The sequence below is a fragment of the Quercus suber genome, unplaced genomic scaffold (assembly GCF_002906115.3).
Source record: "Quercus suber isolate HL8 unplaced genomic scaffold, Cork oak 2.0 scaffold_738, whole genome shotgun sequence".
Taxonomy (NCBI): domain Eukaryota; kingdom Viridiplantae; phylum Streptophyta; class Magnoliopsida; order Fagales; family Fagaceae; genus Quercus; species Quercus suber.
The window spans coordinates 278639-302684 of record NW_027070177.1 but is presented as its reverse complement, the minus strand read 5'-3'; the positions used below and the strand labels follow the sequence as shown (position 1 = coordinate 302684).

General features: G+C 35.8%; 1 protein-coding gene across 1 annotated transcript; it reads left to right on the top strand.

Moving 5' to 3' along the window:
• Positions 1-20182: 20182 nt before the first annotated feature.
• LOC112001934 (probable glucan endo-1,3-beta-glucosidase A6) lies at positions 20183-21817 on the top strand. The gene is made up of 3 exons (XM_024034111.2): positions 20183-20231; positions 20312-21628; positions 21780-21817. Exons 1-3 carry the CDS (start codon positions 20183-20185, stop codon positions 21815-21817), a joined length of 1404 nt encoding a protein of 467 aa, XP_023889879.1.
• The last annotated feature ends 2229 nt before the right edge of the window (positions 21818-24046 follow it).

The following is a 24046-nucleotide window of genomic DNA, read 5'->3' as shown; positions in this document are numbered from 1 at the left end:
AAGTTCAACATTCATAGCATCCTTTGCAGCAACTTTGCAAAGTTTATTGTAAGCTTCTTGAAGATCTGCATCCTCAGAGAGTTTCTCATCAAAAAAGTTCTCTTCAACAGACACGCTTTTATTGACTACAGTAGTAGTAATGAAAGCAATAAAGTTTTCATCCTCGTCAGAACCAGACTCGTCATCAGAAACTTCATTATCACTAAAGGTTACAGCCATATAGCTTTACCCTTAGACCTCAAGTACGTAGGACATTCAGATTTCATGTGACCATACCCTTGACATCCAAAACATTAAGGACCCATAGAATTATTAGACGATTGACCTTTTTTTTCTCTAGGTTTTTTAGTGTTGCTAACCTTAGTGAGATCATTATTCCTAAAATTTCTAGGTTTAACAATGTTCTTACCTCTTGCCCTTCTGTTGTTGTTTTTAAGGAAATTCCTAAAGTTCTTGGCAAGGTAAGCAATCTCTGTAGTAGAGAGCTCATCATCAAATCCACCAACCTCAACATCATCAACTGACTTAAGAACCATTGATTTGGATTTGCTAATTTTGAATAGGTCCAACTCATAGGACTAAAGAGATCCTACAAGTTCATCAACAGGAATGGAATCCACATCCTTACTTTCAGTGATGGCAGTCACTTTGAGTCTAAAATCTTCAGTTAAAGATTTAAGAATCTTCCTAATAATTTTAGTTTGATCATAGATTTCACCCAAGTTGTATATAGAATTAACAATGTCATTAAATTTAGCATAAAATTCATCAAAGGATTTATCATCAAACATTCTAATGCTCTCAAATCTAGATGTTAATTGCTGCAACTTATTAATTTTGATAGTCTTTGTGTCTTCATGCATAGTCTAGAGGATATTCCAAGTAGTGTGAGCAACCTCAAAATTAGAGATTCTCTTAAATTTCTCTATAGAAACAACGTTAAAGATAGCATTCATAGTTTTGCTATTGAACGTAGCTACTTCTTTTTGAGAAATTTGCCACTCACTCACAGGAGTAGTGGGCTTTGAAAGTTCAAAATGGGTATGAAACACCCTTGAACGTTTAGACCCCAAATAATAAAATTACCAATTCAAGCTTTATATCAAACAATTAATGTGCGGAACATGATAACAAGCTCATAACAGAATTGATAAACAATCTAAGCCAAATATAAACACATCCACAGCAGTAAATATAAGGCAAAGATAAAGGAAAGGAAGATGCAAACACACGGACAACACACGATGTGTTATCGAAGAGGAAACCGAAGTCCTCGGCGTAAAACCTCTCCGCCGCCCTCCAAGCGATCAAATAATCCACTAAAGAATGTAGTTGGGATACATGAATGTAATCAGCAGAGGCAGTGATAAAGGACTGGTAGTCCCAGAAGCCCACTTCATGGGCATCAACCTCAAGTGAGTTACGGTTTGAGAAAATGTTCTCAAACTGTGAGCTCCGGAAGTAGTTAGAAATGGCCCCGCCACAGCATCTTCTGAAAATGGTATTGCAGCCAGGACACGCATCTGTTTCGTATGATGGCTTCACAGAAGACTCCTCACAATTCACAAGCACTAGTGTGATCAAAGCCGTTGCCAAGAGTAGTACAGACCAATTGTAAGCCATTTTTGCATGTAACAAGTAAACAAGGGTGGTGAAGAGTGGAGAGTGGAGAGAGGTGTGCACCTTCACTAAAGAAGGAGACTCTATATAAGAACTGTATGCAACACAGTGGAAGTTACTGAACTTTGTGGCTGATGCTAGGGAAATCAATAGAGAAGCCAATAATGCAGCTCACTCCTTATCCAGTTGGAATTTAGAAAATTCATGGCCCCCCATCTTTTGTAAAACCTATCGCTGAGGACTCCCTGCCTGTTCCCTCTGTTTTTGTGCCTTTTGGCTTTTTCAATAATATATTTTCTTTCATCCAAAAAAAAAAAAAAGAAAAAAGAAAAAGAAAGGTGGCTTCGGAAAGGGAAAGATAGTCAAGTGCAAGTCATCAAAAATAAATTTTAACTCAACCACTAATAAGTGTACCCAATCTCTTTTTGTTTTTGACAATTTTTAATGTACATGAAGGAAGGAAATAAATGAAAGTTCGAAAATGTTTTGAAAACACAAGAGCTGTTTAGACCTCCAATTAAAATTACGGCTTGGTTGATTTTACACTAACTTAATACTAAGTACGGAATAGTGTAAACACAAGCGTATAAGCAATACACCTACTCTAATCCATATTTAAAGCTACACAGCAGTAAAAATGAAATAAACAAGAGTAGGTGTATTGCTTATACGCTTGTGTTTATACTATTCCGCACTTAGTATTAAGTTAGTGTAAAATCAACCAAGCCGTAATTTTAATTGGGGGTCTAAACAGCTCTTGTGTTTTCAACACATTTTCGAGCTTTCAATTGGTATCAGAGCGGGTACACTTGTTGTGGTTTAAATACCTTAGTGTGATCCTTGACCCCTTGTGTTTTTTTTTGCCATGGATTGTGCTTTATATGCCTCTTTATATGATTTGGTTGGTGATAAATGTAACATGCCACGTGTTTGTGAAAATGCCTCTATGAGTGATAATCCTCATGATTGTGATGCTATGTTACATGAATCTTTGGGTGTTGTTGATATTCCTAACACCAAACTCTTAAAGAAAAATGCTAAGAAGTTTCAAAAAGGTTTAAGCAAGTTATTTTGTGAAAATGATGATTTAATTGTTAAGCTCAATAAATCCATCAAATTGGTTGAAAAATATAAAAAACTTGCTGAAAATTCTCTTGAAAAACTGAAAGAGTTTGAATGTTTGAATATGGACTTGGATGCTAAACTTGTTTTGTCTAACAAACTTGTTGATGATCTTAAATATGAAAATGAATCTCTTAAGATGCATGCCAAGTGTTTAATTGCTAAACCTATTGTTAAAAAGGATGAAAATATATGTTGCAATCGTGTTGTGGTACCCGATTTTGTGCCTAATGTGTGTTCTGCCTCAAAGGACAAATCGGTGTACATTCCTCCACACAAAAGAAATCAAAAAGTGGAAAGAAAGGCTCTTAAGCCACAACCCCTGTTTAGGTCTCAACCTAAGGTTTTGGATGGATCTAAATTGGTTCCAACTTGTCACCATTGTGGTGTGATTGGTAATATAAGACTTCAATGTGATAAGTTGAAGAAAGAACAAAACCATGTTCCTAGATCCATTCCCAAAAAGCCTAATGAACCTAAACACATTGTTTGTCACCATTGTGGTGCCTTTGGTCATCTTAGACCTCATTGCTCTAAGTTTCAAGCTTTTAAAAGAATCAAAAGAAAAGAAAAACTTGAGCTTCTTGGAAGTTGTGCTTTGCATGCTAAACCGGATTTGATTGAAAATAGCATGTTGTTAAAGAAAGTGTTTAATGCTCTTAACTCCTTAACTATGTGCATTTCCGGTTCTCATTCTTCCAACCCTAGTCTCGCTTCTCATGAGACACTCATTCCAAACAGTTGTTCCGTTTGGATGAGGAAGGGTTCTTTTGATTGAGCTTTTACTCCTTTGGTCCTTGATCTAATTCTTTCGATCTTTGTAGGACCCTTCATGCATTGAATGTCATATCTTCATGCATTTGTGCATTTTGCATTTATTTGTGTGCATTGCTTTTGTTTTGATCTTAATTTTTTGTCTTTGTTTTGTGTGAGTAAAAAATCCAAAACCTCATAAAAAGTGTAAAATTCAAAAAGTTTGATCGTATATGTTTGAGCACATATCTCATGTGAGTTTGGCCTAGTACCTTCGTACTAATGGCGCAGTGCATTTACGAGCTTAGTTTGTTCTGTATTGATAGTTCAATATGGGTATGAAACACCTTTGAACGTTTAGACCCCAAATAATAAAATTACCAATTCAAGCTTTATATCAAACAATTAATATGCAAAACATGATAACAAGCTCATAACAGAATTGATAAACAATCTAAGCCAAATATAAACACATCCACAGCAGTAAATATAAGGCAAAGATAAAGGGAAGGAAGATGCAAACACACGGACAACATATGATGTGTTATCGAATAGGAAACCGAAGTCCTCGGCGTAAAACCTCTCCGCCGCCCTCCAAGCAGTCAAATAATCCACTAAAGAATGTAGTTGGGATACATGAACAACAGAAGACCCTCCAAGCCTAATCTACCTAAGTACCTAAGCCCTTCAAGCTTCTTGCTCCAACGAGGTTACGCCAAACCTATTTCTTCTTTAGCTTGCTAGATTCCGCTACTTGACCATAGCATCAACCAATGTATATTGGTTCCTTTCCAAATTGCTTCCCAAAGCACCAAATGGACCTTCTCACAGACGTGGGTGTGGTGAGATAAGGGTTTGGTAAATGACCTCTCAAAGGTATGACAATGGAGAGAAAGAGAGTAGAGGAATTTGTAGAGTCTCTTTAGATGAAGATTGGGGATGAATCAATCTTATTTTTCTCTAGGGTTTTCTCTCAAAAAATTCTCTCTGGAAACTCTCTCAATATGATGGGTATAAGGGTGTATATATAGTAAGGTGAGAAGGGAATGCAAAACATCAGTTTTTGCCAAATAAGGCAAATTGGTGACTTGATCTAGCGGCTTGACCAAGTCGCGAATTCAAGTCACGACGTAACAGCCTGGCCAGACTAGAACTTTTGTCCTGTAACGTTACAGCTAGCGCGACCCTTCAGCTTCCCAGTGTGCCTCTCACGTGCCTGCCTTTCGCGGCTTTCCAGTCGCAATCCACCCGCGAGCCCTAACCGCGAGACTCTGTTTTTCTTGCACACTCTTGAGCTTTTCTTCACATCTTCTCACACACTACCCTTACAATTTTTCCACCTAAATACAGGGTTGCTAAGTGCTAAATTACAAGAAAATTGGTCACGGAATAAAGCCAATTAAATGGTTGATTAAATTCAACTTTATAATCTCCCCCTTTGGCTATTCCGTGACAAAACCCTACAACAGACTCTAGACTTAAACGTGAGTTGAGAATAGTTGGAAAACTCACTCACACCTAACTCTAGATTCTGTAAAGCTCTTGAATATATGAATAAGTAACTCCTGAAACACAATAACATAGCAATATCATTGTATGCAGAAAACTTAATATGCATATGGAGCAAAATAAGTATGATCAAGCAAAAATGAACATAAGCATAAAAGCAATAATTCATGGCAAGATCAACACCAGTAGTCACTAAGCAAAAGTGATTACTATGTTCATTCACACAAGAAATGAACATCCGGACATGCAGAAATGATAAACTCAATTGAAGAGTATCATTTGCAAGTTCAACACTCAACCAATGCATACAAACATATATGCATCTAGGAACAATCCTACATGGGCACAAGAGTGTTGTACTTAAGGTAATGCAAAGCATTAACAAGTACCAAAACACAAAGCACAAAGGCTGCATATACAAAGTTTTTGCAAATACATGGCACAAACCATACAAGCCTACAGACCAGTGCATAAGAACAAGTAACAACCCTCAAAGCTTACAAAAGCATCAATGGGTACAAACCACAAACAAACAATGCTTAAAGCTGAATCACATCATACTATATAAGTAAACACCAAAGATTCACAAGTGTATCAAACTTAAAGCACAAATATTTAAAACAGACTAAAAACCACAGACTAAAAACCAGTGTATCAGACTTAAAGAAGACACATATTTGAGCTCCCCCTCAAAAAGAGCACTCCCCCTCAAGAGTTGCCCTAAAAGTTCTCCCCCTTTTTGACTGGAATGGCCAAAGGGTCAGTGATCCTGGCTGGTATGAATGCTGTCAAACTTGGCAGAGAGTACATCTAGCTTGTCCTACATTGCTGTCATCCTCTCTGTCTGTTGATTCTGAATATCGTGGATTGTATCAAGTCTCTCCAGGATGATCTGAAGGGTATCAAGAGGAACATGTGATAAGGTAGAAGGTCTGCTCCTCTTGACTCTTACTCTAGGAGTGGAAACTGGTCCTACCCCTTCTGCTTCAGTCTCCATAGGATCACCTTCTTCATGGACACCCTCTTCTTCTTCACCTGGAAGACGACTCTGTATCCGTACTAGAGTAAATTTGTTGATGGCTGATAGAGGAGGCATGGGACTGATATCTTGTGGGATTACAACACCCTTTTCTTTGAAAATTCTCATGAGAAGACTTGGAAACACCAGCTTGGGCCTCGAGGTGGTTTTAGTTTCATCCATTATAGTGTCAAAAATATGGGAACTGATGTCAATAAAGGTGTTTTCCTTAAGATCCATAAGAAAGATGGCTCTGGCATTCGTCAATGTAGTCATCTTCCTTATAGGGTACAGATTGTACATCATTATTGTTGTTAAACACCTCATGTCTTTAGGAAAGTCAGAAGTGTTGAGACATCTCCTTTCTAAAACACCACCAATCTTTTTCTGGACAGTTTCTAGAGAGACCATTCTGTCCTTGTAGTTCGTAAATTCATAGTCTTCTAACCCCTCCAGTCCCAAAACCTTATCAATGTCATGAGCATCTAAGGTAAACTCCTTTTTCCTCACCCAACAACTCAACTCTTCCTCCTTTATCACAGCATTGGTATAGAATTCTCTGATAAGTGGTTCACACACTAAAGGTAAGTCACCCAGAAGTTTCTCCCAGCCTCTTCCTTCAAAGCATTGTGGAATGAATGTATCCCTCAAGTCATGCAAATCCACAAATCTCTCCTGGATAATTGTTCCTTTTATGAAAGAATCTCTGTATCTCTCAAAATGTTTGACTGATCTAAACAGGTTGCTGTCCATTTTCAATCTTTTATCAGCCTTTTTAGCAGGAGTCTTCTTCTTAGAGGATGTGGAAGCTATCTGTAAACACTCAGAAAAGTCCACAACAAGGACACAACATAATATGTGGAAGTATACTCAAATTAGTAACCATGTAGTTATAAGGAAGAACAGAGTATTGAGCAACAACATACACCAAGAATAGATGATAACAGAGAGATAAGACATAACATAGTAGTCACAGATTAACCAAGTTCAGTCTGTAAAGATGACACTTTCATACAGACAGATGAAAGCAACTGTCACTGAAACTTAACCAAATGATCATGGAATGTGCAAGATAATCCCTAGAGGTAGGGTCACACTCAAGATGTGTTAATACACACACAGAACAGATTGAACCATATAAACATAAGGTCATACACATGGTAAACACAGATTCCATTTAGGGAAACATCACAGAGAAACCAACAACAGTAAACCCAATGGGTATAACCATTCACATATCAAAGTCAAGCATGAAAACCCATGAATGAGAAGGTGAAAACATGAAAAACCATGATGGAGCAAACCCAAGAAACTAGGTATTATCAAGAGGAAACAAACCAAACCATCAAAACAACATTTTTTAAGCATAAATGATTAGAATACCCAAAAAGCAATCCGAACAGTAAAGCACAAAGATTCAAGAATATTTTTCATAAAACATGAAATAGGAATGAAGAACAAGAAAGCCCATACATTTTTCTCGAAGATTATGCATAAATGAAGCAGAAATGAAGGATTTTTCAGTGAGAAACGAAAGCTTTGAGAGAGAGAGTGAAGAAGACAATGAACAGTCACTGAAAATCGAGGAAAAAACTGAAAATCAATTTTAAAAACTGCCTTCAAAAACTCAAAACACGCGTTTTTCGCGACTTAACCAAGTCGCCAGTAAGTCGCCAGATCAAGCCGCGAAACATTGTGAAGGTAAGATTCTGGAAAAATCTTCTAAGTGTTTTTTGCGACTGGAAGGTTTAGTCGCGAAGGAGTCGCGAATTGAGCCGTGAAAATCTCTGAGTAACCCTCACGATTGTACATTCCACCAGCGAGCAAGCCGCCAAAATGAGCCGCGAAAAGAGCAAAACTCAAATTTTTCAAAAATTTTCTAAGTCTTTTTCGTGACTAGAGTACTGACTCGCCAATAAGTCGTGAAAATCTCTGATTGAGCTCATGACTGGGGCTTGCGACTGTGCTAACCCGCGACTTAGTCGCCAAAACAGGGCAACACTGTTTTTGAAAAAATTTCACATTTTTGTAAAGGCAAAGTACTTTCCAAAAATAAAACAAAACACTCAAAAATCTTTTTGTGTTTGACCAACAAAGATTGAGCAAGTGAAAACACATTTAATCAAGTACAATCACACAAATGAATATGGCATTCGTTGAACATAGACTTGTGTGTTGTGTGTGGATATCAAAAATGAGATGGTCCTTAGTCCAATGTGAAGCTTCAATGATCAATTCAATCAAGGCATACACAACTAGCACTAGATCATGTGACCTATCTCAATTATAGAAGCATGCATATATGACCTCCCACAAGAACTTGATAACAACTCTTTGAAGCTTTTCATTTGGCTCCATATACAAAATATCATTTGCCAATTTTGAGCAAAGAAACTCTCATTGAGAGATAGATGCCTGAAATTTTTGATATTTCAATTAATGAGTTAGCCTTTGGCTTTTTGGGCATCTTTCATACATTTTATTTTGGTCGCTTTCCCTTTTTCCTAGTCAAATACTAGTATGTGCGACAGGCTTTTGCAGCTCTATATCTCTTTTCATTTTGAGATTTACATTTAGAGAGCTCTTTAAAAGCATAAAAATAAAGAGTGGGAAGATATATAGGCATGAGTCTATGCATGTCTCAAGATCAACAAAACCATTCACTAATCATTCATGACAAGGTTGAAGATCTATTTACAACAATCACATAGATTTCAGAATTTCTTCCACAATGATATGAGTGCATGAGAGACAAGCTAAGCTCATTAAATGCACAAAGCCATTAGTACAAAGGTACAAGGCTAAACATGCTTTGAGACAAAACTCAACAAAGTGATCAAACTTTTTGGATTTTCAACTTTTTATGTGTTTTTGGATTTTTGACACGAAAGCAGTAGAAGAATGATCAAAAACAAGAAAAATGTAAAAGCATTTTAAACACAAACAAACCACAAATTAAACAGATACTCAAAAACACAACGCAAATAACCAATCATATCCACAAAGCATAGGAAGAATTGATGCATGGACATGTTATAATGCTTATGCATGAGTACCCTTTGTCACCCACACGTCACGTGCGTTTGGGGTGATATCCTTGACGGATCGGGTACGAGAGTTAGGACTTTCAAACCTCCTGTTGAAGCTCTCCAAGCAGGTGGTGAAGGCACCGATCATCTTCATCACGTCCGTCATTCCTGGATCATTGTTTTGACTTCTTGGTTTCTCACCACCCCAAGACCTCTTGTCATTCCTTCTTCCTCGTGACCGAGGTGCACTTGCATTGTTGTCTGCTCTCAGCTTTTGACAGTTGGGTCTAGTATGCCCTCGTAGTCCGCAATAGTGACACACATACTCAGTTCTAGGCCCCCATTGTGGTCTTGAGAGAGATCTTGCTCTGGTTTCGTATCTGCCCATAGATTGATTTCGGGGCTTATTCACCATCCGTTGCTCACTCACATTCTCCTTCTCAGCCTTAACATTCTCAGGGATGGTTTCTTCTACAGTAGGCTCTATGGCCTTCACAAATTTCACTTCTTTGGTAGCTTTGGCTGATGAGCTACTTCCTCCGGTATACCCCAATCCGGACTTATCTGAGAAATGTTTTTGAGACGAGATAACATCTTCCAGCTTTCTGGAGGAGACCCTTTCAATCTTGGCTTGCGCTTGCACCATCTCTTGCTCAAGGAATCTTACTTTGGTGTAAGCTTCCGATAACTCTCCATTTAGTGTCTCAATCTCACATTTAGCCTCTTTATATCTAGCCAGTAGACTTTTGTAGTCCTCTTCAGCCCTTTTCATCTTCTTTACAGCCGCCTTTGCAACCCTTGCATACTCACCTGATTTCTCAAGGAGTAAAGTGTAATTCTCTTGAATACTCAATGTACCTTCATCCTCTTCAGCTTCCGATTCTTCAACAACTCCAATAGACTCCAAATCAGAATGTTCACCAAGCTCCTTCACAAGTGTATCCAAGTCATCTGAGGATTCCACATGAGCAATGGTCATGAATGCGGAGAAATTTCCTTCTCCATCACAGCTCTCGTCAGAATCAGAATTTGATGAGTCCGAATCACTTAAAGTAGTGGCATAGACCTTTCCCTTCGACTTCAAGTAGTTTGGACATTCCTTTTTAAAATGCCCATGCCCATTACATTCAAAACATGTAATTCCTTGTGAGGATTGGGAATCTTTACCATCTTTTCTTCGAAAGTCTTTCTTCTCTTTTTCGGCACTCTGGAATTTTCTTTTGTCACCAAATTTTCCACTATTCTTGAGCTTTAGGAATTTCCGGAAGTTCTTTACAAGATACGCCACATCTTTATCTACCGTATCCTCTTCCGAAGATTCATGAGACACTATCCTCTCATCAATTGTCTTAAGAGCAAGGGATTTGCTCTTCTTCGCTGAAGGAAGAGACTACTCATATGTCTATAGAGAACCAACCAGCTCCTGAACCTTGATTTCATCAAGATCTTTGCTCTCTTCAATGGCTGTAACTTTAGCCCGAAAACTTTCTGGTAGTGACCGAAGGATCTTCCTTACAACTTTAGACTCCTTCGTCTTTTCCCCCAAATTAAATTTGCCAATGACCACCTCGTTTAGCTTACTATAAAAGGAGTCAAAGGACTCATCCTCATCCATCTTTAGCTGCTCAAAGTGAGTGGTCAGCATTTGAAGTTTGGTGTCTTTCACCTTCTTGGTTCCTTCATATGTCATCTCCAGAATCTCCCATGCTTCCTTAGCAACAGTAATATGAGAAATCTGTGAAATTCTTCTGGAGAGATACCACAGAAAATGGCATTCAATGCTTTACTGTTTGCATTAGCTGCCGCAAGAGTTGCCTTGTCCCAAGTGGATTTGGCATCCACTGGCTTTGTCCAACCTATGTCAACTGCATCCCACACAACCTCATCCATAGAACACAAAAACGCCCTCATTCGGACTTTCCAAAAAGCATAGTTATTACCATCAAAAAATGGTGGAGCTATGAGAGATTGAGACCTATCCATCTTAACAAGGGGTCAAGGATCACACTTAGGTATTAACACCATAACAAGTGTACCCGCTCTGATACCAATTGAAAGTTCAAAATGGGTATGAAACACCCTTGAAAGTTTAGACCCCAAATAATAAAATTACCAATTCAAGCTTTATATCAAACAATTAATGTGCGGAACATGATAACAAGCTCATAACAGAATTGATAAACAATCTAAGCCAAATATAAACACATCCACAGCAGTAAATATAAGGCAAAGATAAAGGAAAGGAAGATGCAAACACACGGACAACACACGATGTGTTATCGAAGAGGAAACCGAAGTCCTCGGCGTAAAATCTCTCCGCCGCCCTCCAAGCAGTCAAATAATCCACTAAAGAATGTAGTTGGGATACATGAACAGCAGAAGATCCTCCAAGCCTAATCTACCCAAGTACCTAAGCCCTCCAAGCTTCTTGCTTCAACGAGGTTACGCCGAACCTATTTCTTCTTTAGCTTGCCGGATTCTGCTACTTGACCATAGCATTAACCAATGTATATTGGTTCCTTTCCAAACTGCTTCCCAAAGCACCAAATGGACCTTCTCACAGACGTGGGTGTGGTGAGATAAGGGTTTGGTAAATGACCTTTCAAGGGTATGACAATGGAGAGGAAGAGAGTAGAGGAATTTGTAAAGTCTCTTTAGATGAAGATTGGGGATGACTCAATCTTGGTTTTCTCTAGGATTTTCTCTCACAAAATTCTCTCTAGAAGCTCTCTCAATATGATGGGTATAAGGGTGTATATATAGTAGGGTGAGAAGGGAATGCAAAATGTCAGTTTTTGCCAAACAGGGCAAGTTGGCGACTTGATCTCACGGCTTGACCAAGTTGCGAATTTAAGTCGCGACGTAACGGCCTGGCCAGACTAGAACTTTTGTCCTGTAGCGTGACAGCTGGCGCGACCCTTCAGCTTCCCAGTGTGCCTCTCACGTGCCTGCCTTTCGCGGCTTGCCGGTCGATCCACCCGCGAGTCCTAGCCGCGAGACTCTGTTTTTCTTGCACACTCTTGAGCTTTTCTTCACATCTTCTCACACACTACCCTTACAATTTTCCCACCTAAATACAGGGTTGCTAAGTGCTAAATTACAAGCAAATTGGTCACGGAATAAAGCCAATTAAATGGTTGATTAAATTCAACCTTACAGGCTTCTCCCATCCGTACTTAACGGAGTTCCAAACTATCTCATCAATAGATTTCAGGAATGCTTTCATCCTTACTTTCCAATAAGTATAATTATTCCTATCAAAGTGAGGAGGAATAACTAGAGAGTGTCCGTGTTCCATGACAATAAGGGTCAAGGATTAGCTCGGAGATCAAAAGATCTACAACAAGAGAGCAACCTGCTCTGATACCACTTGTTTGTTTTTAAACCCCTTAAAACACAATCAGATTAACCTAGTTAACAAGCCAAGTTATTACTTAGTCCAAATTCCAGATCTAGGTTAACACAATCATATAATCATATCAATGCAAACTGCAAAATATAAAGAACACAAAGATATGATGACCCAAGAAAACCAAACCGATAAAAAACCTGGGGAGAATTTAACCTAGCTATACTCAAGGTAAACCTGAATCTACTATGAAAGAATCGAAGTTTTACAATAGCGATTTAGACCACTAACATCCTATTACTACCCACCAGTGGAAAACTTACTGACACGACCACGTGCAAGCTCTGAGACCACGAACTCCTTCTTTCTTAAATTCTCCAGCGAGTACAAGCACTCCTACTTGTGTATCTTTAAGCTTTTTAGTGCAGCAACTAAATGATCATCAAACTCTCTATGAAATCTCTTTCTTGATAATCCTAAGCATGTGTGAAGGCAACAACCTCTCAGATCTCATAAAAGATTCACACATACATCAAATACAGCAACAACTAAAATGTGACTAGGGTTTGTCTTTTATACCTAGGGCAAAACATAAAACCCTATATGTCATATGGGATTAGGGCTGAGTCGAAAATATTGCAGAAAAAACAATCTGCACGACTTTCAATCGATCGAGTCTAATTTTCGATCGATCGAGTCAATCATAATTGCACACTCAATTCTACAGTTAACTCGATTCTAACTTTACATAAAAGACATACTTTGAGCAAGGCTAAAACATGACTAACAACTTGTTTTGATCATGGTTTGCCAACAATACAAATTAGAGTTCTAATACATTAATTCCTAAGTACTTAGAACCTAACAAACTATTCTACTTTTCATTTAATCTCTATGTTATGCAAGTTATCAGTTGGTAAATATATGATAATAATAAGAAACGTTACAAATGAGATCATGAAAAAAATGATAAAACTAATTAGTCATTATCATTATGGAGTAGTAGTCTTTTTTTTTTTTTTTTACGCATCTAAGGAAGTGGAATAAATAGAGTTACTTAAGGTATATGTAAAGATTCACATTAAAAAGAGGTATAGGTATATGTAATTTAAAAAAAAAAAAAAAAGATATATGTAAGGTTTTTATTAACTTAAAAGACAATAAAAATCAATTATTAATAACTATAACATTAATTACTCCATAGATCACACACAATACTACATTCAATATTCTAAACATCTTATAAATTACAACCTTAATCCATCATACAACTACACAAATCAAATAGATACTAAAAAAAAAAAAAAAAAAAAAACTACACAATAAAAACATGAATATATAACATGAATTACGTTCTAAATTACTGCTTGAAATTTTCACAATTATTGGAAGAGATATCGCTAAAGTTCTTAGGTAACACCAAGATAAGGTACACAAATTTTAAATTTCAACTTCCATTAAAGCAAAGATTGTCCACAGTATTTCATTTAATTAGTATTACCATTGAATTGATACTACAAAATCCTTATTTATCATTTGTTACAAGTAAAAAAATTTCGCATGCATGTTTCCACATGCCAATGGAGTATATAGACATTCAACTCCCATGATAGAAGCATACACTATCCACAATATTTCATTTGATTAGTATTACTGTTGGTACTAGACTAAAGAGCTTCACTTTACCATTAATTTGCTACAAGAAAAAATAATTCAAGTTAATATATCAAAAACTTGGCACGCATGTTTTCACGTGCCAAATGAGTATGTCGACATTACACTTGTTTAAGTAGTTTTATCACGCCACTAATGTATACAGTAATTTTAAAAATACAATAATAACTAAATGCTTTTTGTAGTATTCTTCAGTAAAATAATGTGTAAACAAACTATTTTTTAAGAGACAAAGAGAGAGAGGTTATGTTTATTGGTGACCTTATGGACTTCCTCAAGTTGTATATTACAACATGAATTGGTATTTATTTTTTGCTTTTATTTCATTATTGGTTTTTATTTTGGTTTCTAGGCTTTGTTTTTAGCTATATGTTTTTGTTATGGAAAAATGGAAATTTAACATAAAACTGTAGGCCAGTTCTAACCGTATACAAATTCTGAGAAATATCATTCAAGGTGAAGCATTTTATCATCATATATTGGATGATTTATAATTTTACCTACAAACTAACATTTAATTTCTTTGCTTCATCAAGAGTATAATCCGGCTAAAAAAGGAAAAAAAGAAGAAGGTTTTTTAACACATCAATTTGTACCAATTGCTACAACATCATATGGCTAGAAACAAATAAGAAAAATTCTTTATTAGAGCTCACAAGTATTTTGTATGAGACCATTTGGCATCCTAGAAAGCTAAATATGTAAAAATATTGGAGAGAATTGGAAAAAAAAAAAAAAAAAAAAGTAATAACCAAAAATAAAACCAAAGATCGACTTTGTTTTTAGCTATATGTTTTTGTTATGGAAAAATGGAAATTTAACATAAAATTGTAGGCCAATTCTAACCGTATACAAATTCTGAGTAATATCATTCAAATTGAAGCATTTTATCATCATATATTGGCTGATTTATAATTTTACCTACAAACTAACATTTAGTTTCTTTGCTTCATCAAGAATATAATCCGGCTAAAAAAGGAAAAAAAAAAGGTTTTTTAACACATCAATTTGTACCAATTGCTACAACATCATATCGCTAGAAACAAATAAGAAAAATTCTTTATTAGAGCTCACAAGTATTTTGTACGAGACCATTTGGCATCCCAGAAAGCTAAATATGTAAAAATATTGGAGTGGGTCATTGGGATCGTGAATCCTTATGGAAACAAGGAATTGCATGTAACTTCCAAAATGTATTCGATTGACTTAGAGATGTCCAAATTAGTCAATCGACTATGGTAGGATAAAGGTTTCAAAAATTAAATAAAACAATTCTACAATATAAAAAAATTATGTTGCAATATGATTATGAAATGCATCCTTCATTAAATTAGTCCAAATTGCAAAATAAATAAATAAATAATAATGAGACCACCTAGAAAAAAAACTAGCTTCATCACATGAGCTTTGCACTTTGATGAGGCTTTTTTTGGGTTTAATATTATAGTTTTCAATTCATTCATCTATTTTCATGCATTGAAAATCTATAGAAAATTTGAGTTTGCTGAATGACTATAGATTTTTCTATTCAAAATAAAAGAGAACATATAAGAAGCAAGAAAAAAAAAGTGTGTTTGTTTAAATTTAAAAAATGATAAAGAGGTGTGGAGGAAAATATGGTGTCTTTTAAAAAAAGATAAAAAGATAAGGAGATTGTAAAATGCTAAGAATGTGACTTCAATGGAAGCTTTTAAATTGTGAGCTTTCATTTTAAGAATTTGTCTCCCTTGATTGGAAACTTGTAAGTGAGCAGAGAGTAGATATTTTGAGATATCCAAGATTTATAGTCCACGGTTTAAACGAGAATTGATGAATTATTTGATTTGTTTTGAAGGTAACGTTAATATTAATACACACAGTTATAAAATTAATTACAAAGATAACGTTAATATTTTAGAAAGTAAAACTTAAGGTTATAAGTTTTATGGGCTTTTTGGAAACTAAAGAAATAAGATTTAGTGGGTCATAAACTCAAGCCCAAGTAGGAAACATGCTTAACGTGTAAAAGCTGAAGAGTAGAGAGTAGAGTCTTATGGTTAATTTCTTGTGTTGAAAGGTAGAGAAAGAGAGACCACGAGATTAAGAGCGAAAGAGTTCTACATCTTTGTGGTTCATGTAGTCAGGTATATATCTCTCTCAAAGATCTATGGGAATAACCTATGAAGTTAGTGTAGTCTGATAGATTTGCATGAAAGTTTCGACATTTCTCTTACGGATATTCCATACGAACTCATGGATATGTAGTGTTGAGTTCATGACCCTTGTGATCTAGAATATTGTTTCAACTTTCTAAAACTTTTGTTAGTACATGCGATAGATTACTAAGTTTTCTTACCGGTATAGATCTCTATGGTTGCTATATGATAGGGAGTATTTTGACTAACTCCATAGCTACTCTTCCAGAGTGTGCTACTCTTTCTAAATAAGTTGGTCTTCAGAAGAGCACCTACTCACCAAAAGCAGAAGTCCAGATGCGACCATCATGGATATACGTCATGACCAAAAGCTAATGAGTACAACCAAGCACACTAAACTCATGTTTCAATGCCTACATTACTTAAGACTCTCCCACATGCACATGGCTACCGGTAATAGGATAAACTTTATCTCCTATATATAAACCAGTTGAGGATAACTCCTCACTCCTTGTGGATCATCTATGGGATGGTTCCCAACTCTTACACATTAGCTATAGGATAACCCCATATCCATACAATTCAACTAATGTGATCATCTGAAAGCTCTTATATAAACACTAAGACACTTCAATCCCAAGGTATGCAAAAATACTTTCAGAAACTCCTCTCCAAAAAGTTCACCATCTGTTTCTAACTTGACTTTCAGAGGATCTTAGGTCAGCACTACACCAATGCTCTTTGAAGGTGTTTCTATTTTTACAGGTTAACTACACTTCACCTTTCATCGAAGACTGCAGGTTTGGGCGATAGACCTACTGACAATTTTGAGCATCATCACTATATATATATATATATATATTTTTCGAGTTGGTTAGGATCTGCAAGCATGTATTTACTTTGAAGTCAACTTGTACCGGGAGTGTTTCCAAATAACATAGATAATTACACAAGGTTATTCGGCTCATTGGAATTGTACCAAGTAATGATTTTTGGAATACCCGATAAAACAATTTTGCCTTAAACTAGCTGTAGTTTCAAAATTAGTTGTGAGATATGAATTTTAAGTGTGCGTTTGCGTGCAAATTATTTTGTGCTTGCGTTTTTTGTTGGTCCCATGGCACTGTTCACGACCCAGCCAAAAACGCAAAAACACGCATAACTATGCATTCTAGGTCCCACGGCACTATTCGTACATTTAAAAATTATTTTGCTACAGTGTTTTCAACAATAAGTTTTTAGTTTCAGCAAAATAAGCAGTATCCAAACAAACCCTAAAAGTGAAATTTATATTTTCGTTACTACCCTAGCGTATTCATTCTTATTGAGTTGTTTTGTCCTTATTTAGGTTCTAGTTGACATTGTTTCAGACAATTGAGGTGAAGTTTGGTTTAGTGACTAGAGGTAAGTAAACTTCAAAACATGGCATCTCTCAAGACATGTATTTTTTTATATATACACATATTTGCAAAAGTGAAGTTTCAAAAAATTAAATAATTGTCAATGCATTATACATAATTGAATTTTATTATTTCTTGTATATTATTTTGAAATTGTATATGTTAAGAATGACTCAAAAACTATATTTTTGAGAAAGTATTCATTATATGATATATGATTAGTATTGAAAATATTATGGTAAAGTAAAAATGTTTTCAAATGGTTAGCTAGACAATCTGCAGCCTTTGTTAATACAGGATTAAGTATTGGTCTTTGGCCGAAGTAGTATTATTGTGGTGTCGTATAGTGTTATTGGTTGTTCTTAGTATTGCCTCTCTGGGGTTATTGTTATTTTTTCCCATGGAAGTCACACACCAAGTGCTTTAGTAGTTTATGTCTTGTCTGGCTAATGTTTTCTATAGCGATTTATACCTATTCGTTTATTACTGTATTATATTTTTTTTATACCTATTTAGTGTATTTTGGCTAACTAAAGTGGTTACTATTTTCTTCTTTAAAAAAATGGTTACTATTTTATTTACTGGTTCAGTATTAAAGTTAAAAGTTTCATTTTTTACAGTTTTATAAGACATATTATATTAGTGTTAAAACTATATATAAGTGTTTTGTAAAGATTATATTTTGTCAATGATACTATTATTCTATTTGAGAGACATCCTTATGTTATATAGTCTCTTATTGGGCTTTTAGTTCACTCTCCCTTTTTCCACCCTTTCAGATTAGAGTCATGGAATCTCTTTTGGTGCATGATCATAGGAGCCATAGATTGAAGACTAAAATTAGAGCTATGTTAGTTAACTGACTATGTTATTATGTTTTCTTAAAATAGTGAGCTTAGTGCTGATGAAACTATTTGAGATTGTATTTAAAGACTTTATTGTTAAAATTTTAGTTTGATAAATTTTATAAAACAGACTTGATGGTTTGGTTTCTTATTTGTGGATATTTAATTAGGCTCAGTTCTATTATTTTAAAATTTTTATATATATAAGACAAGTCGCACATCTAAATTCTTGGTTTTGGTTTAGGGCGTGATAATATATTATCATGCACTACGCACAAATCCGTTACTAATTAGAAGTTAGGACCCTTGTATGTAAGCATTGAAAGATTGATTAAGGGGAATAAACTCAAAACATGATTATGATAATCATTAAAATATGGGTCGACTGACAGTAGAATAGGAGGAAACAACTGGTGTCATTGATGGTTCTGTCATCGAGGGTAGGTGTTTGGCTGGCATAATGAGTTTCTTTGATTGGATTGGCTGGTGGCAGATTAGGTAGCAAGTATGGTGGCTTGGTTGTGGTTGTCGTTGTGGTTGCGGCAATGGGAGGTCAGGTTTCTTACGTTGCTGCCCTTTCTGTAATTTTCTGTTTTTGACCATTGCTAAGGAAGGCTCCGGGAGTTCGAATTACGAGGTTACTTAAATCTTGTTAACGATAATTATTGATAGTACCATTAATGAGAGACTCCATTTTTTCAAAAATTTCTAGAGAATGAGGAAAAATATTTTCTAAAATTGGTTCTGCATAAATTTTCAGTACCAATTTTAAAACTTAAAAAACAACCCAGTCAAATGCCGTTCACGGCTTGTTTTCTTTGTTTCAAAAACCAAAAACTGTTTCTAAAAACTGTGAATCAGGCCCTTAAACCCACCAAGACAAAAACCCCTTGTCAACCAAACTACAACAATATATAGTCCGGAATAACAACTTCTCTATTTAAAGAGTTTTTTTTTTTTTTTTTTAATTAAATATCCTCTTTATTTGAAGTGAGATGGAATTAGGCAATTTAAGATTAAAACAAATTTATGAAAATTTTCATATAAAAAAATTAGATTAAAATTTTATTTTTTATATTTAATGACATATATATGTATGATATCATGTCATTTAAAATTTTAAGTGAAATGCATTAGGTATATTATAGGATCTGTAATGTTTAATCTCAACGATAAAATCAATTAATTTGGAAAGAAAGAAAGTATAATTTTTTTTGCTTTTTTCTTTTTTCTTCTCTTCTTCTTCTTTTATTATTATTATTATTATTATTTTTCCTTCTTCTTTCTCTTTTTAAAAAGTAACAACCTTCCTTGAACTGGGAAAGGAAGGATGAGAAAACAACTAGAATCCAGAAGATAAAAGAAGACCCCACACCCTCTTTGATTTCATGACCTTTGCCGTTTTCTTTATAATTCGTTATTATTAATTGGTCATTTGGGTTTGACGCTTTCTTTCGTTTTCTTGTTATAGCACCATAATAGAATCCCATTTTAAATCTTCAACAAACTCACAAAGATGGTTGTGCTATTTATATATATATATATAGCTTCTACCTTCTTGAACATCTAGTCTTCACTTATTTACATTAATATATATGCACGCTTTCTGCATTTTCTCTCTTCTTTAAAATCAAGCCATTACTACCACCAAAACACCATTCCATCCCATATGCATTTAGGAGCTTTATTATTCAGACACACTTATTGTTGAGCAAAGCAAAAAGAAAGATGGGTCTTGTTATTGTTTTATTTCTCTTATCTCTTCTCGGTCTCTCACGTAAGTTCTTTAACAAATTGATCAACCCATCTTAATTTTACAAAGTAAATATACTAATACCACTTTCATTTACATGACAGGTCATACAGAAAGTTGGAGCGAGGTTGGCATTAACTATGGCACCATAGGGAACAATTTGCCGTCACCACATGAATCCATTAAGCACATCAGATCTATGAAAGCTAGCCGTGTGAAGCTCTACGATTGCAACCCTGAAATCTTGAAAGCACTATCAGGGACCAGGATCCAAGTTTCCGTTATGGTCCAAAACAATGAAATCTCAAGCATTGCCTCAAGCCAGACCATAGCTGACCAATGGGTCAAGACCAATGTCCTTGCTTACTACCCCAAAACTCTGATCCGAATCATACTTGTTGGCAACGAAGTCCTTAGTTACAATGATCAGAAAATGTGGTGTGATCTTGTCCCGGCTATGCGTAAAATCCAACATTCTCTCAGAGCACATAACATCACAAACATCAAAGTGGGTACTCCATTTGCCATGGACATAATGCATTCAACTTTTCCACCATCATCTGGGACGTTCAGGTCCGATATAACTGCCACCGTGATGTTACCATTGCTAAAATTCTTAAAGGGTACTCACTCTTTTTTCTTCATCGATGTGTACCCTTATTTCCCTTGGTCAGCCAACCCCAACAACATTCACATTGATCAAGCACTGCTAAAAGAAACTTTTCATTATACCGACCACGTAAATGGCTTAATCTACACAAATCTTCTTGACCAAATGCTCGACTCTGTGATCTTCGCCATGACCAAGCTCGGGTACCCAGACATACGGCTTTCGATAGCTGAGACAGGCTGGCCAACCGCAGGTGATGCAAATCAACACGGAGCGAATGTCCACTTTGCAGCCACGTACAACCGAAATCTGGTGAAAAAGATTGCAGCAAAACCAGCAATTGGAACCCCTGCAAGGCCTGGCATGGTCATACCAACATTCATATTTGCATTGTACAATGAGAACCAAAAGAGTGGTCCAGGGACAGAGCGGAACTGGGGCTTGTTACACGCAGATGGGACACCGGTTTACAATATCGACTTGAGTGGGAAGCAAGCAGCTTTCTCATCAGACGTTGTACTACCGGTGCCCGTGGGGAATCATAATGTGACGCATAGGCATACGGGAGAGGCTTGGTGTGTGGCGAAGGCAGAGGTGGATTTGAATGCGCTACACTCGGCATTGTCGTTTGCATGTGGTCTATGTGAGACCTGCGGTGCTCTTGCGCCTGGGAGAGAGTGTCATGTACCAGGTTCAAATTCATTGACTTTACATGCAAGTTTTGCGTTTAGCTCTTACTTTGCAAAGTTCCACAATCTGGGTGCGACTTGTGACTTCAATGGACTTGCTACGCTAACCACAAACAATCCCAGTGAGTTTTTTCAATTGGAACTTAATTTCCCAATCCCCCATTACATCAAGTTTGTTTGATTTTATATATATATATATATATATCATACCAATTAATTTACTCTTTTGCATGCTTTATTTTCTAACTTATAGTATTTATATATATGGAGCAGGTCATGGATCTTGCATGTTCCCAAGTGTTACTCTTTGAAGATATATGATTGTGATTCTTCCGCAAATTAAATTGACACTTCGGCAGCTGGTACACAGGAGACGACGATTCATTGATTTTTTTCAAACTATTATTATACATATTTTTAAGTAGTATTTGTGTTACTCTTCCTCCCCTCCCACCCCTCCTAACTTGTATCACGTATACTTCATTGAATTGACGTTACTTCAATGACATAATAAATACATATTTGTAATATTCTTAAATAGTGTCCGTTAATTCCTAATTTTTTATAAAAAATGTAAACGAATATTTTAAGGATACTTGTTAGTGAATTATTTTAGGGAAATTTGTATGAAAAAAGAAAAAAAAATTAATATTTCGACAGTTTTTTCAATTTTCTATAAAAATTGTGTTAAAACTTTCATAAAATAATTTATTAACAATTGTCCTAAAGGTACTTGTTAACGGGACCCATTTTTATATATAGATTAATTAATATGTATGAGCCTTTTTATTTTATTTTAGGCGAACTTCTTGGTTTTGATAAGAAACTATAGGAATTCAAGTGGTGCCCAATGGTACTGATACGCCTTGTGGTGTTTAATAACTGTGATTTAAACTCTACCTCTCATTCTCCCCACTTCTATCTAGCATGCACTTCCCTACCTTTAATTCACATCTGAAACAATATGAAGAAAAATTATTCTTTCATTTCCTTTCAATTCCATGGTTCCTACAATAATTTAAACTTCATATCATAGATTATTCATTTCGTTTTTCTTTTTCTTTTTTTTTCTTTTTTTTTGTTACAATTTGATAGTTACAATAATGAAAGAAGGGGATTTGAGACCTCAATAGTCTCCTCGTTACATATGCATCTCTCTTTCTTTTCTTTTTTTTCTTTTTTTATGGGACAACAGCATCTTTTTGAACTATGGGCCATCAACATTTGGCTCAAGTAATACACACCCAATTACAAATACATCTTTCACCCAATTATTGTAACCCAATGCCACCAAGTTAGTTTTGGAGAGACATGCCAATACAACATTAGGTTTCCTTTTTTTTCTCCTTAAAGTCACTTAGAGCATTTACATCAGATTGTGGATAGTTTTGCAAAATAGAAAAAGTGACACTTTTTACACATTTTGGCCCAAAAAAACACCACATCAGTTTGTCTAAAACTGTGCATTTATGCACAATTGCTACAGTAGCTTGTGCATCTATTATTTTAATAATTTCTTCTCTCTGCTTCTCTCCTTCTCTCTGGGATTCGGTCACTCTCACCTCAGTCTCCCTTTCTTCATTTGATCAAATCATTCCTCTGTTGCCGCGAAACCATGAAACCACTATCGCCGATAAATCATTAACCCACACCGGACATCACCGATCATCCATTGCCGCCGATCATCAAACCACGCCGATCCCCAACCACGCCGATCAAATCATCAAATCATCAAACCGGGATTGAATGGGTTTTGCTGCGACAGCTACGGCGATGTCCGGTGGCTGTGGTTATCATTTGGGTCGGGTTGGTGGTGTTTGGATCGGTCGTTTAGGTCAAATCATGGGCATCTTTAGAGATCGGCGAAGCAGCAACAACTATAGTGACGATGATCGGTGTAGTTGTTCCGGTTTGGGTATGGGTATGTGATTGTGATTTGTTCCAATTTGGGTATGGGTATGTGTTTGTTTCGATTTGGGTGTGATGATGTGGTTCTGATCTTTCTCCAATGGGTTTATGGTGAGTGGTAGAGTGGTGGCTGTGTGGGTTGTGTTGGGTCTGTGAAGGAGATGAGAGTGATAAAGAAATGAATATTTTATTTGAATAAACGTGTATAATAGACAATAAGATGTGGGTGTTTTATAAAAATAAGAGTGTAAAATAGAAAAAGTAGGTTTTAGATGAGCAAAATAGAAAATTTTTTGCACAAACTAATATAGTTGCTCTTAGATTTCCTCCAAGTATCCGTTGTAAGATCATATACAGACACGATTTTGTAGATACTTGCCATAATACGTCCAAAACATATATAGTGGAAGAAAATTTTCAACAGTAATTGGCAGTAATCAAGAATATAAGTCAAAAAAGTCAACGCCATTCTTACAATTCAAAAAGAAAATCTACAGCTTGCAAGTCGTTCAAAATCATCCATGTTTTTTTTTAAAAAAAATGTAATTAGAAGGATACCTTATGACAATTACCCCCTTACACATGGGAAAAGAACAAAATGATCTTAAACTTAAATCTAGGAGATGCAAATA

What these genes read in the sequence shown, in the direction of transcription:
- LOC112001934 (XM_024034111.2), top strand. Translation starts at nt 20,183, where the DNA reads ATGGGTCTTGTTATTGTTTTATTTCTCTTATCTCTTCTCGGTCTCTCA. An exon ending in ATCTCTTCTCGGTCTCTCAC is followed by an intron (nt 20,232 to 20,311) that starts GTAAGTTCTTTA and finishes TTTACATGACAG; the next exon opens with GTCATACAGAAAGTTGGAGC. An exon ending in GCTAACCACAAACAATCCCA is followed by an intron (nt 21,629 to 21,779) that starts GTGAGTTTTTTC and finishes TATATGGAGCAG; the next exon opens with GTCATGGATCTTGCATGTTC.